Genomic DNA, 14,084 nt, shown 5'->3' with positions numbered 1-14,084 from the left:
AGTAGTTTACTCCCACGTTGACAGGGCAGGAAAACTCCTGTTTTGTGTACTGTTTGCACTTCCACTTCACTGGAGGCTTAAGTGACTGGTGTTCTTTGTTGGAAGGAAGCAGCCATCAGGTAAGTGAGGTAGAGAGTAGATGGAGCGGGATGCTTTTAAAAGGTGGCTGTACCCAGTTATTTCTCCTGGGGAGGATGGGAGTGCTTGCATTCTGTATCATTTCCTTCAACTTCTCATTTGAACATCTTGGAGGAAGCAGCCATAAGATGTGTCTGGCCACAAACTTACCTCTGGCCAAGTGTCAGCTCTATGACTCTCCCCTTTCAGTTTTCAGTGGGAGCCAGCTGGCTGGAAAGTGGCCAAGGGACGCAGGGGGAGAGGGGTGTTTGTGGCCAGGCAGTGGTGGAGAACTGTGGCACAGGATGGGAGGGAGAAGTGGGGGCTCAGATGGGCTCAGAGGCAGGCTGGTTTTGGCAGGGTAGTGTAGTAGCTAGGGTGTCAGACTAGAACATTGGAGACCAGATTTGAATCCCAAGTCAGTCATGAAGCTCACTGGGTGACCTTGGGCCTGTCAGTGCTTCTTAGCCTAAGCTATTTCACTGTGAGCAATAAATGAGGAGAGGGAGAACCGTGTGAGCCACCTTGAGCTCCATGGGGAAAATGCTGGGGTTATAAATGCAGTCAGTAGTGCCAAGGGAGCTACATGGTCCCTGTCTGTGAGGGAGAAGCAGGAGCAAGGAGCCGCATACCATACAGCTTTGGCTTTAGTGCTTAATAGTAATCAACATTTTCATCCCAGTCTTCCTCCAATGGAATCAGTGACATGGTGCCTCTTTTTACCCTCACAACTACCCTGTGAAGCAAGTCAGACTTGAGAGGCATTGACTAGCTGAAGGTCACCCAGCACGTTTGACCAGAGGCTTGGGCCCTGCCTCTAGGTCTGAAAGGCTAAACACTAGCAGTGCTGCCTTATGCAGCAGGCTGTGGGAAGACTTCTGAGTGGGCGCCTCTTTGCATTCTTTCTCCTTAGTAGATACTATATTATTCCATTGTTTTGACACAAATGCGTTTGGGATGGTCAGATGTTACTTGATCTAGGTGTAACTTCACAGGCTGGGACTTGTCAGCAGGCAGGCATTTTAGTTAAATTGGTAAATGTGGAAGGATTAGGTGGGGAATAGAAAGCCATGGTAGAAATAGGTATGGTGCTGACCACAAGGGCAGCCCTGGCAGCTTGGGTGCCTGGAAGAAGTTGCCTTCATCTATGAGTTTTGAAGGTGCTGCAGCCTCTTTCCAGTCTGCTTTAACCACTGTGTAATGCTCAGCCACGCTGTTCCCAGCTCCTTGCTGTCATTAATGCCCATCGGAATCCCACTACTGTTGTTGCTCTTGATTCTGTGTCTCTACTGTGCAGTTTACACATTCAGAAGTCTGTAGGGCTGCTCCTGTGCTTTTGTGCTGGAGAGAGCAGTGCAGCATTTTCTTGACCAAACCTGTTGCATCTCCAGAAGGCCGAGATCTTAGTAGGCTTATGTATTGTTTTCATGAACACTGCAGGTACCCAATGAAACCTTCAAGCAATATCTGTGTCTCTTGAGAGAGTTGAGAAAATGCAAAGTTATTTGAACTGCTTTTAACCTCTCTTTATCCTCCTGTAGTGAATGTGTGTCTGGTCTCAGTCAAGCCCCCATCTCTCCTCTTTTGGCTGACCCTTTGCCACTTGCTTTCACAGATTATAGGGAATGGGAGTGAGCAGCAACTGCAGAAAGAGCTTGAAGACGTCCTAATGGATCCCCCCATGGAAGACCAATCAAATGACCGAGAACACGAGGAGGAGGACAGCCATCACGATGGAGGAGAGGGAGATGAGCCAGTCCTCCTTGAGGCTTCCGCCTCCTCCACAATTAACCCTGTGTCTGTGGCGGGACCCCAGAAACCTGATATGAGCTTGCCAGTGAAGCCAGCGCAGGGAGGTGAGAGAAATTTGGGGCAGGTGGGTGGGAAATGAGAGGGCGCAACCGGGTCATGAGAAGCCTCTGAAAGAAAGAGAAGGAAGCACAGATGCAGAGTAAATCTGGGGTGAGTTTCTGAAAGTCATTTCTTAAAATACTCATATTGTGCCTTCCTGTCAAAATGACACTGAAGGCAGCTAATGAACAATTAGCTTGGGCAATAATGGAGAAAGCCAGCAGAAACACTCAAGGCAGCTGACAAATGTCAAGGGACAGCAGCTGGTCAACTAACTTCATGCAAAGGCCTTCTCTTTTGTATCTACCCTCTGAGGTTCAGATGGTGAAGGCAAGGGACACGGGGGACTTTTCAGTGGCATCCACAATATGGAATTCCCTGCTCTGTAAGAGACCTGACCACTTCATAGGGAGTGTTTTACAAGGCAGGTCAAAATGGCCTTGCTCAAGCCTGTCTTTTATGAAACTGGGACCGGTGACTCTTCCTGGTCCTCCCTGGTGTTGTTCGTTACTTGGTTCTGGTATTTTGGTTAGATATTTTGGTTGGGAGCTGCCCTAGGGGGTAGGCTTAAAGGATGGAAAGTGCAGAACATAAATGTGTTACTAAGTCTTAACCTGCACAGCAGTGATGCCTAGGAACCTGACGATCTTGTTGAGGTTGAACCCTGCCAGATACAGCCTTTTGTACTTCTATGGTGCTTTCTTGGAGAGGAGCAGAATACACACAGCCTTTGTGTATCCTGAGCAGAGACAGGCCAGGGGGCTTCATTGTCCTTCCTAGCCGTTCTCTTCAGAACTGGTTTTTCCAATCATGGCTGGTCTTTCACAACCATTCCCTAAAGGGTGGGTTGCTTTTTAAGGGGGAAGGGGCCAATTTCAATCATTGATATCACTAAAGTTTCCCATTGGCACCCCTGCTTAATGGTGCAGATCCAAACTCTGCAAATCAGATAGGGTGCAAATAGTCATATCTGAGAGTCAGATTGGTTACACAGGAGAGACTCATTTTAACTTAATGTGAGTGGTAGAGGATACTGATCCAATTTAGCAATTCGATACACAGATTAACGGACTCCGCTTTTCTGCTGTTTTGTAGATTCCGAGGAGTCGAGTCCTTTTACTCCAGTTGCTGATGAGGACAGCGTTGTCTTCAGCAAGCTCACTTACTTGGGCTGTGCCTCGGTCAATGCTCCCAGGAGCGAGGTGGAGGCCCTGAGGATGATGTCCATCTTGCGAAGCCAGTGTGAGATTTCCGTGGACGTGACTCTTTCGGTTCCTAATGTCTCGGAGGGAACTGTGAGGTACTTTCCCACCTGTGGTGTGGCATTGTGGGAGGCTCTGTAGGTCCACCTGTCGTTGGCAGTGGTGTTTTTTAGGACCTGCTTTGTAAACTGTGGCAATAGTTTCTAAGTTGCCTCATGGTTACTATGGGGCAACACCAAGACAATCTTCTGAAAAGTGTCTTCTTTGATAAACTGGTTGTAAATTGTGGCTGCTTATTTTCTTTTTTAAAAGTTTCATTTATTTCTATGCTGTTTGTCCACAGTGCTAAAGCAGTTTATCAAAGTACAAAACTTGGGGGGGGGGGGGAGACACACACAACTTGCTATGGAACATGTCAGAGCATTCAAATAAGACAAAAAACATTTCAGGAAGTGTAGGATAAATGCCAGTACAGCAATCCCACAACTTACGCAGGGGTTACATTCTTGAGATTGTGCCCAAAGCCAAGATTACATATAGTCAAAACACTTCAAGGTGAAATGGTGGATGGGATTGCAAACATCTTTTCCCCCAGTACCCAGCCCCTTTTTAATTTTTATAAATTATTTTTTGAAGCTTGTAAAGCTGAATGTACACAAGTTAAATGTGCGAACGTTGCGGGCTTACTGTATTGCAAAGAAATGAATCTAGATACAAGTACAGTGCAAAATCTTAAGTTAATGAGCAAAATAAATAATAAAGCCAACCCATACTGTAAGTAAGTGTGCGGTCTTGCTTCACTCCACGGTGACCGCAGCAGCCTAACTTAGATGCAGTTCAGTTGGGCTAGGGATCTTCTCACCAGGCTAGATGGTTCACTGCCAACTCTCTGGTCTCATTGACATTTGCCAGCAGCAAAAAGGCAGGTGGGTCAGTGAAGGGAAGTTCGCTCCTTCAGCCTCCCAGGTGTTCTGGTGGCCAGTGCTGACTTTTCTGTGCTAGCACTGATTTTATTATTTTTCAGATAACAGGCGTTAAACTCAAACACGAAATCTATAAAAGGGAGAATGGAGGCATAATTATTGTCTAGTCTGCTCCTGCAACTTCTGATTTATGTGGATGGAAGATTTTAATGTCAGCAAAAGAATAGAACTCTTTTAAAATTATCTGTAATGTCCAGTGGAAGGAATTCAGTGTAGCACTATGGCAGTTATTCCAACAGAGCAAGCAATTCAGCTTACCCCATGCTGTTCTGAGGGTTCTTCTACCCCCGAAGCCAACTGGGTGTGGGAGGAAAGATAGGGAAAGTCATGTTGTCTTAGTGGAAGTCTTTGCTAGTGGGAGTGAGGGCCTAATGATGTCCTCTCTGCCCTCCAATCAGTGAACCTGGCATTTACAAATATAATAGTCTTGGGATGGTACAGAGTGATTCAAGAGAGTCGGGAATAAATTCATATTTTCAAAGCCATCCCATAGATCATGATGGGCGTCAAGCATGAACAGTCCTCCATCAGGGAAACATGTTTCTTTGAAAACCACCTTTGCTTCCTTTAAGGAGAGCTGTAAAAGCATTCAGTAAGAAAGAAAGAAAGCAGAAACACAGAAGGTGCACTTCTGAATATGAGCTAAGTTGCTCAATTTAGATCCTTTTTTAGCCTATTAGAAAATATTTTGCTCACTTAAATTGACCAGTTAATTAGATAAAGATTGGATCTATCATTAAACTACTTGCAGCTTGTCTGTCTTCAAGGTGAAGCATTTGCAGCTCACACCTTCATTTCCCCCTTTTGCTCTGCAGGCTGCTAGAACCCCCAACGAACACCGAAATAGCCAACTATCCCATTTACAAGATCCTGTTCTGTGTGCGGGGACACGACGGGACTCCAGAAAGCGACTGCTTCGCTTTCACTGAAAGCCATTACAACTCGGAGCTCTTCAGAATTCATGTCTTCCGGTGTGAAATCCAAGAAGCAGTAAGTTCAGCATCTGCTTTGCCTTTGTTGATGCTCCTGCCTTGCATGTGGAAGATCACAGGCTTTGTCCCTGGCATCTCCAGAGAGATCCTGTACTAGAAACCCTGGAGAGTCGCTGCCAATCAGTGTGGACAATACTGAGCTGGAAGGATCAGTGGTCTGACTCAGTATTAAGGCAGCTAGGTATATTTCATTTATTAATTAAATTTATGTCCTCCTCCTCCTGCCAAAGAAGGAATCTCCTTCGTATAATGTCAGTACCTTCTTAGTGATACTTGGTAACCCTGATGATGCAGATCTTCTGCTTCCAGCCATTTATTTGTGCTGACAGTTTGGCATCATACTATGCTAGTTATTCTGTGCTGGGCTCATTAAACTCTGACTGTGATCAGGTCTTTATTTTCTGCGTTGATAACGAGCAGTGTTGCTGAGAAGGATTTCAAGATATACACTTGCAAGATGGAACTGAATTGCACTGTTAAAGGAAGCCATGGCAGAGGTGTTCCATTCAGGCACCAAATTCAAAGAGTGAGGCTGAGCAACTGAAGGGAGTTTGGAGAATCCTAATGAAAGCGGAAAAGCATATCCTATCAAAACAAACAGAGTGGGTGTAATGTAGCAGTTATAAGAGCCGCCTTCAACCGGGTGTGCTCCAGAGGTTCTGGACTACAATTTCTGCCATGCCTGGCCATTAACCTCTGCTAGGTGGAGCTGCTGGAGTTGTAGTCCAAAGCCTCTGGAAGGCACCAGGTTGGGGAAAACTACATTAGAGTGTCTCACCAGCCCTGTGTTGAAACCCTCATTAACTTCAAAAGCGCACTGGATAGCTGCTAAGCCAGCCACGAACTCACTCCACCCTCAGAAATAACAAAAGAGCCGTTTCCCTAACTCTGCTCCCCACTAGAAATCCCAGCTGCTGACTTTCTCTCTCTCTGGCTCTTCGTGTCCACAGGTGAGTCGGATCCTGTACAGTTTTGCCACCGCCTTCCGCCGCTCTGCCAAACAAACCCCGCTTGCTGCTCCCTCTGCTCCGCAGACACCAGAGAGTGACATATTTACCTTCTCCGTTTCTCTGGAAATAAAAGAAGATGATGGGAAAGGATATTTCAGGTGTGGTTTCCCCACTTCCTCTCCAGAACCCTTTTTAACATGAAATATGGTCCAAGTTATTTTTAGCTGGATTTTGAAATGCTTTTTAAAGAATTGTTTTATGTTGCTTGAAATGGTCTTTATGTGGCTAGAGTCTGATTGTATTGTGTTAACCTTTTAAAAATGGTATATTTTATTTTTTATGAATGATGCAGGGGGTGTGGTTAACGAGGGGTCAGTAAATGGGAAGCTAAAATGGGTGATAGCTGACTAAGTCATTCCCAGAGTAGACCCATTGAAATAAATATGGACTCCGTTGGCTACCACCCAATAAAAATGGAGTAAATGTGAAGTACCTTGTCTGAAATCAGGTATGGGAATTTTATATGCTGTTTTCTTCTGGTGTGGACTTTGTTCAGTAGTGGCCTTTTTGTTAAGAAGGGAAGAGCCACCATGCAGCTGGATCGGGGGGGGGGGGGGCTGGATCCTGGCCCTGACAAGGCAACACTCAGAAGTTCAGGACCCCTCCCAGGAGAAGGAGCAGGACTGGCCAACCATATTTTTAAAGTGAAGTAATATACCTTACTGCCTAAAGAGGAGGGCCTCCTAAGACCACAACGGGGAACTGTGCCCCTCCAGGTCTCCCTTGAGACCATAAGAAGAGCCTTGTTGGAAGGGGAAATATAAAAATAAGAGAGAAGGTAAAATAGTGCTTATAGAAATGCTAAGATTAAAGTAAATATATATGGAAGTCAGGAAGAGGGGCGGGAGGAGGTCGATGCTCTGGTAAGAGCGAGGTTTGAGTTTATTGATGTTTCGTATGGATATTGTGATTACAAAAATTGAAAATGTAATAAAAATTATTTTAAATTTTTTTTTTTAAAAAAGCAGAAGAGCCTTGTTGTATCAGGCCAGTGGCCCAGCTTGTCCAGCCTCCTTCCCTCAAAGCGGGTTTTTTTGTGTGTGCGTAAGGGGTTTTTTCCCATTGGATACATGCTGGAGATTTTGGTCTCTTGACTTTGTTGCATTTGAGCGCCCATTGCCAAGCCCAGAAAACTGAAGACCTGTAGTATCCTTAGCATGCTTTTTTATCTAGTGACCACCCTTTTTTCCTTCTGATATGCACTGCCTTTGGAGTCATAGAGCTTTGAGGCCACCTGCTGTCCGTTCTTGCCATAGCAGCTCTACATGTGTCAAACAGACTGGTGGCTGAGTAAAAAAAATTGCCTTTTTAAAATCTTGGTGCCTCTTTTAAAAGAGAGTGCTGTGCGTATTGTTGATAGGAACGTACATTCTAGTACATCTTAGGTGTTTTTTTTTAAAAAAACCCCAGTCTTCAGTTATCACCTCAGCTAAATCTTAGATCTTCTCACCCCGTTCTCGGGCTTCCAGTTCCTTATGTTTTCATTCCTCTACACTCTACTGTTTGTTCTCCAATATTGGCTGGAACACTTATTTCCTACCATCCTTCCATACCCTGCCACAATCAGACTCTAAAAAGCCTTTTCAAGCCTAATTGTTGTTGTGGTATGTGTGTGTGTGTCCTGGAGATTAATTCTTGCCTCCCAAGCTGCAGTTTTCCATTAAGACTACCCACCACCCTCAATATGCTTGAAAGAAACTATAAGCATTGATTCCCCCCTCCCCCCGCCTTATTTCAGGTGTGGGATGGGGAGCAAGAGAGAGGTGTGTGAGATTGCAGATGTTGGTGATTCCTGTTTTAGGGCGTGCTGTTGTCCTTGTCGAATCACCAACTCTCTTAGATTTCTGGACTCACCAGGCTGTGAAAACTGTCACTTGCCTACTGATTCTGTTCTCAAATTTGTGACTACAAATAAAAGGACCGTGTGAACCCTTTTTGACTACAGTGCTGTCCCCAAAGACAAGGACCGGCAGTGCTTTAAACTGCGCCAAGGCATCGACAAGAAGATCGTCATTTACGTACAACAGACAACCAACAAAGAACTGGCAATTGAAAGGTACCTTTGTGTCTGTTTCCTCTGAAGAGCTTTGGTGGGCATGCAGGAAGGGGCATCTTTGGTGGTGGCCCCACACCCATGGAATTCTCCCCCAAGTAAGATCAGACAGGCCCCCTCCCTGCTGCCCCCACCATTCAGCCTACACACTGAGGTTCCCTTACTGCAAGAAGTTACAGGGAACCAGGCAGAAGGCCTTCTTGGTAGTGGTGCCCTCCCTGTGAAATGCCCTCCCATCTGATGTCAAGGACATATAGAACTACACAACTTTTAGAAGACATCTGAAGGCAGCTCTGTATAAGGAAGTTTTTTAATGTTTGATGTTTTATTGCCTTCTTATGTCTGTTGGAAGCCACCCAGGGTGGTTGGGGCAACCCAGTCAGATAGGTGGGGTACAAATAATAAAGTTGTTGTTATGTGGAATGCTGAAATGCTGCTAATGTTTATTCTTACTGTGCTTAGTGGGTTGTAGCGGGTTTTGTGTGTGCTGGCATTTTTAAGGTTTGGAGTTGTGTTAAGTTTTGAATGGTCTCTTTTGTATTGTGTTCACCACTTTGTGATGAGACTCCCTTGAAAAGCATGATAAAATCTATAAAATAAGTACTTGTAAAGTACTATTGAGCTGAAAATCTCCTCTAACCCTGCTGCCCATTTCCTCATTTCAGTTCTTCTCTAAGAGCTGATGGGGCAGTTGTTAAACAGTTTAGTACATACTGTGATTTTTCTCCACCAAAGTACCCCATAAAATCTGACTACCTTTTTCAGAACTACAGTTCCGCATGGAAATGGTTGCTAGAGGTTGGCTTTTTTTGTTTTTAAATCACAGGTGTTTTGGGCTCCTCCTCAGCCCTGGGAAGGATGTGCAGAGTGGCAATATGCACCTGTTGGATCTGGTAAGGTGCCCTTCAGTTTCCAGAGATTTCCCCCTCAAATAGCTCCACTAAATGACATGATGCTTGTGTGTTTCCAGTGATTTCAAGTGTATTTTGTGATCTGATCTAGCAGAGCCTATGGGCTTTGTTTTAACTCACCCTGTTCTGTGGTTTTAGGAGTCTATGGGCAAAAGCTCTGATGGGAAGTCCTATGTCATCACTGGGAGCTGGAACACAAAGTCTCCACACTTCCATAAACTGAATGAAGAAACACCGAAAGGTTTGTGATCAGTGACTTTTCTGTTTGGGTCAGATTGCTTGAGATGTGTAAGTTGTTTCCTGTATATTTTTCTAGATATGTGTGCAATAATCAGTGGCCAATCCCAGATAGTTGAATGTAGGGAATTTTTTTCCTATCGAGGACCTCATTCCGTCTGGGGTCATCTGTTCAGAGCCACATACTGACAGTGGGTGGAGCCGGAGACTTAAGTTTTCTGGATAAACTAACCTTGAAATAAGACTGCCTTTTATCAGTTTTCACCATGGCTGTTTCACATTAGAATTGCTAGTCCCCTGCAGGTCTAGGTGCGTGTAAGCTCCACCGAGTTGGATTGGAGTACACTCAAAGAAGCATACAGAGGATTTCTTGTCAGTACTATAGTGCAGTGTTTCCCAACCTTGTGCCTCCAGCTGTTTTTGGACTACAATTCCCATCATCCCTGACCACTGGTCTTGCTAGTCAGGGATGATGGGAGTTGTAGTTCAAAAACAGCTGGAGGCACAAGGTTGGGAAACACTGCTATAGTGGACCGATACAATTACTGTTCTGCGAAGCAAGTGAAATTAATTCCTTTCTGACTTTAGTTAAAGCCTACTTGTTTGTTGTCATGCTTTTATAAAATCAGGAAGAATAGGAAGGAAGGAACTTGGATGGGATGGAAGAATGGGGTAACTTCAGAAGCGTTTGAGGGCCACAAAAAAGTGAAATCAAGGAGTGCACCTGGTCCCAAGTCAGCAAGTTGCCAACCTGTTTTGTCAAGAATGTTTTGTCAAGCTGAGATGGCGTTGAGTCAGGGTGTGTGTGTGTGTGTGTGTGTGGCATGGAGACGTAATTGATGTCTCTGTGTTCTAACCCTTCAAGCCAGATTCTGGAAGACAGTTCAGGTGGGAGCAATGGCAGGAGGATAGCACCAAAACGATAGGACAGCCCACATAAGATGTGAAGCAGATGCTGGGAAATGTAATTCCCCTTGCCAGGAGATCACTTTGTTTCTGGACTCCATTCAAAATACTGGCTGTCAGCTACAACATTGCCTGGTTTATGGAGTGCTCTTTTGGGAGGAAATGTACCAGGTTCTCTGTCATGGGCTAGTTAAGGTGGGGGTGAGGAACCTCCAGGCCGCAAGGCAATCTTGGCCCACCAAGATGAGGTTTGGCCTGCAAGACCTTTTCCTTCAAACCACACTTACCTGTCCCTCAGCTGAAGTGACTCATGATGGACAGGAAGGTGGGGTTCAATTCTGCTTTGGCTGTGCAGATGGCGACTTGTAGCCCGAAGTAGGATCTAGCCGTCCACTTGTCAGCTGAAGAGGAGGGGCTAAATCCTGCTCAGTTTTGGCTGTTCATGCTGGTTCTTTGCTGGGAACAGGCACACACAGTCAAGGCACTTTGATATTTTTTAATGAATATCAATTTTTTATTATTATCAATAGATAAATAAGGCAAGCAAAAAGAAGCAGAAACAGTGCTGGAAAAATCCCCTCCATTGCCTTTGCTTCCCAAATGCTTTGCAAACTTCACTCCCCACCCAACTTTCAGGATTGAAGTGAGATAGGGGAGAGGCCTGAGAAAGCCTTTGCAATTTGTCTCCCTCTTCCCTTTTAAATTCCCAATCTCAGGGACTTTAAAGGGAAGAGAGAGGATGCTTACAAAAACCTTTAAAAGTCTCTTTCTATCCACTCCCCTTTCCTTGCAATCTCTGTCTGATCTTAAATGGGATGGGGAGACGTGCAAATGTTTTCAGATCACAGTAAAAGGGATTTTAACAGGTGGGGAAAATGTGAGGTATTTTATATGTAATAATAATAATAATAATAATAATTTACTACTACAACAACTTTTAGCTACAGTGCTGTTCACCCTTAACCTGGGAATAACCCCGCTTAGTCGCCACTGTATGGATGTACCTGGGGTTTGGCTACCTGTGTCTTGGACACACTGGCATGGTCGATTTGGGCCACAGGCACAGGGCAAGGGCTGTGTTGAATGGCCAAAGGGGAAACACCAGCTTCCCTGCTTCCTCTCCTTAGACAAAGTGCTGTTCCTGACCACGGCTGTCGACTTGGTGATCACTGAGGTGCAGGAGCCTGTGCGGTTCCTCCTGGAGACCAAAGTCCGTGTGTGCCCTGCCAGCGAGAGGCTCTTCTGGCCTTTCAGCAAGCGGAGCTCCACAGAGAACTTCTTCCTGAAGCTGAAGCAGGTAACGCTTGTGGGTCCCATCCTTAGTGGTGTGGATATTGTGGGGCGGGCCCTTTCGTTCCTTCCCTAACTCTGCCGTCCTTTGAGTTATGTTCGTCTGGGACTCTGGTCTCGCATGGAGGAGAAAGCTAAAATTTTGGACCTGGTGCCATTTGAGGGCTTGAGCCCAGCCCTTGTGCAGGCAGTACTTCCTACCTATCGCTGGGAGGGTTGGGAGAGGCTGGGTTTATGCATCTTTTCCCTTCTCACACAGCCCAGGGATGGGCAGAGTTGCTTCCTGCCTTGGAATGCTAAGTGGGGCTGCAGCCTTCTCTGGGCTGCTTGGTTTGGTGGGTGTTGTGGTGTGTCACTTAAAAGTTCAAAGTTCAAGTGATGGAAAATGACTTTCTGGAGATACTTGGCTAGCCAGTGTGTAGTGTCCATTGGAGCCTCAGTCCCTTTCTGCCCCCCTCTTCCCTCCCTCATAAACCCTAAGGATGACAGTGACCCTAGACAATAACCTACCTACCTACGTCACAGGATTGTTTTGAGGATGAAATGGGGAGAAAGAGCACCATGTACGCCACCTTGAGCTCATTGGGGGGGAAAGGGGGGGATGTGAATCAAATAAATAGTACGGGTGGCATCTGAGTGACATGCAACCCCTGACACACACATCCTTTTCGGTGCGGAATGGGCTTACACACGACTGTTGACGTGCATAGTGACCCAGAATACAACCCCACACAAATGGGGAGTTGCTTGTAAATCAAAGGAAGATGATTGCAGCACATTTGAGGTTCCTCTGGAGAAGTGGCACTTCATGCCTTGGCACGTTGGGCAGGGGCGTGTGGGAAGTCTTTGAGGTTATGTTCTCCTCTCTTGAAGGTGAAATGTGGAGAAGTTTGAACACTTGCTTCTCTTGGCTATAAATATTTCTCGGCCCTAAAAGCATAAGCCTTGTTAATTTAAGGAAGTTTATCTTACTGAGCTAATTCTGTTGGCTCTTGTCTCGCTCCACCCACTCTCATTGTGAGGCTTGTTATCTCATTTGGTCTTGGCTTGTTCTCAGCCCCAATCTGACTCTTTACAAGGACCAGGCTCATCTTGGGTGTTGTGGGCGGAGGGGCACTGCTTTGTTTTGGGGTATTTCTTTTGAAGAGGTGCTAAAGAGATTTTGCCTGATAAACCTCCAAAGAGAACCTGATTCTTACAGACATCTGAGCAGCCATGCTGCAAGTGGTTAAGGGTGTATGCTTATCTTTATTTACCAGTGATGTTGGAGTTTTACCAGAGGCGGCAGCCTGGTGAAAAGAATAACTCACTTTTTCCAGAAAAAAATGAAGCCTGAGCTTAATTTTTGGAAATGGTTTCTGTTGTGGGGGGGACGACCATCTTGGACCTGGTTGTAAGGCAGGAACTCTGAACAGTGAATCAGAAGTTGAAATGAAAACATTTTAATTTTATTCATTTATTATTACCTTTTTATCCCACCAAGGAGTTCAAAGGGGCATATATGTTTCTCTGCCTCCTCATTTATCCTCACATCCAACCCTATAAGGTAGGTTAGGCTGAGAGACCTGGCTAGCTGGAGGTCACTCGCTGAGCTCTGTAGCTGAGTGAGGACTTGCACCCTCATCTCCCAGGTCCTGGTTCCAACACTTAAACGACAATAAGCATCTCAGCCTCCCCCAGAAGATCCATAGGTCTTGTCTTGCTGCCTTATAGAAGGCAGTTGGAATCCCCCTTCCCCAAGCATTAAGGAGCTAGAACATAGCGGAACCTGTATCCGGGGCAGTTGTCTGAATTCCACATACCTCCCTCTTCTCCCTCTCCCCCATTCCTGCCCTCTTGCTCCTATGCATTAAGGCCTTCTGAGAGGAAGAGCAAAGCTCTTAACATAAAGTTTTGCCATTTTGGCCACAGAGCAAAGGACCTTTAGCAGATGTCTCTCTGGAATCCGGAAAGACTAACCAAAATTATTTTCTTTCTCCCTCCTCTGTGGTTGTTGAATAGGAATAATTTCTTCCTCCTGTGCCTTCTCACAGATATATACAGAAAGTTGCTTGTGAGTCTCTCTAGGCATTTCTTGTCAAGCTCTTCCACAGCGCTGAAACCTAATCTGCCCTGTATCCTTCAGATAAAGCAGAAGGACCGGAAGAACAGCACAGACACACTCTATGAAGTCATATGCCTGGAGAGTGAGTCAGAAAGGGAGAGGAGAAAAACCACCGCGAGCCCAGTGCTCCGCCTGCCACAGTCCGGATCTCAGGGCTCCATGATCCCATCCCCACCAGAGGATGATGAAGAGGAAGGTAAGAAGGGACGAGCTGTGTCCCTCCGAAGCAGAGCAAGGAGATGGCTTTGTCAAGACTGCCTCTTGCTGTGAACCAGCTAAAGGTTTGCTGCAGAGAAGGTTACAAACGCGTTATGTGTTTGGGCTTGGACGATGTATTGATATATCACCCAGGACTGATTTGAGGGCCAGATCACAATGGCATCTTCACCTGGCAGTACATCATGGGTGGGGCTTGCTGGCTGGCACCT

At 45.8% G+C, this 14,084-nt stretch overlaps 1 protein-coding gene and 1 long non-coding RNA gene across 4 annotated transcripts in view; one reads left to right on the top strand and one right to left on the bottom strand.

Moving 5' to 3' along the window:
- Positions 1-14,084, bottom strand: part of LOC309361600 — a 215,819-nt gene that overhangs the window by 39,612 nt on the left and 162,123 nt on the right. The gene's annotated exons all lie outside the window — the stretch shown is intronic.
- The window catches only part of RABGAP1 (RAB GTPase activating protein 1), a 90,408-nt gene that overhangs the window by 20,720 nt on the left and 55,604 nt on the right, over positions 1-14,084 (top strand). For 2 of the 3 annotated variants that reach the window (XM_081896362.1, XM_081896361.1), the window contains 9 exons: positions 1,733-1,973; positions 3,064-3,268; positions 4,969-5,143; positions 6,096-6,253; positions 8,101-8,211; positions 9,035-9,101; positions 9,258-9,360; positions 11,390-11,559; positions 13,678-13,852. In XM_081896362.1, coding sequence (XP_081752488.1) covers positions 1,787-1,973; positions 3,064-3,268; positions 4,969-5,143; positions 6,096-6,253; positions 8,101-8,211; positions 9,035-9,101; positions 9,258-9,360; positions 11,390-11,559; positions 13,678-13,852 — 1,351 coding nt within the window. In that variant the 5' untranslated portion in view covers positions 1,733-1,786. Of the gene's footprint in view, positions 1-96; positions 120-1,732; positions 1,974-3,063; positions 3,269-4,968; positions 5,144-6,095; positions 6,254-8,100; positions 8,212-9,034; positions 9,102-9,257; positions 9,361-11,389; positions 11,560-13,677; positions 13,853-14,084 lie in introns of those variants that run through there. The other variant, XM_081896363.1, reaches the window with a different exon arrangement.

The sequence above is a fragment of the Podarcis melisellensis genome, assembly GCF_964234715.1.
Source record: "Podarcis melisellensis genome assembly, chromosome: Z".
NCBI lineage: Eukaryota > Metazoa > Chordata > Lepidosauria > Squamata > Lacertidae > Podarcis > Podarcis melisellensis.
Note: the sequence above shows the minus strand (reverse complement) of the source record. Positions and strands in the feature narration are given on the sequence as shown.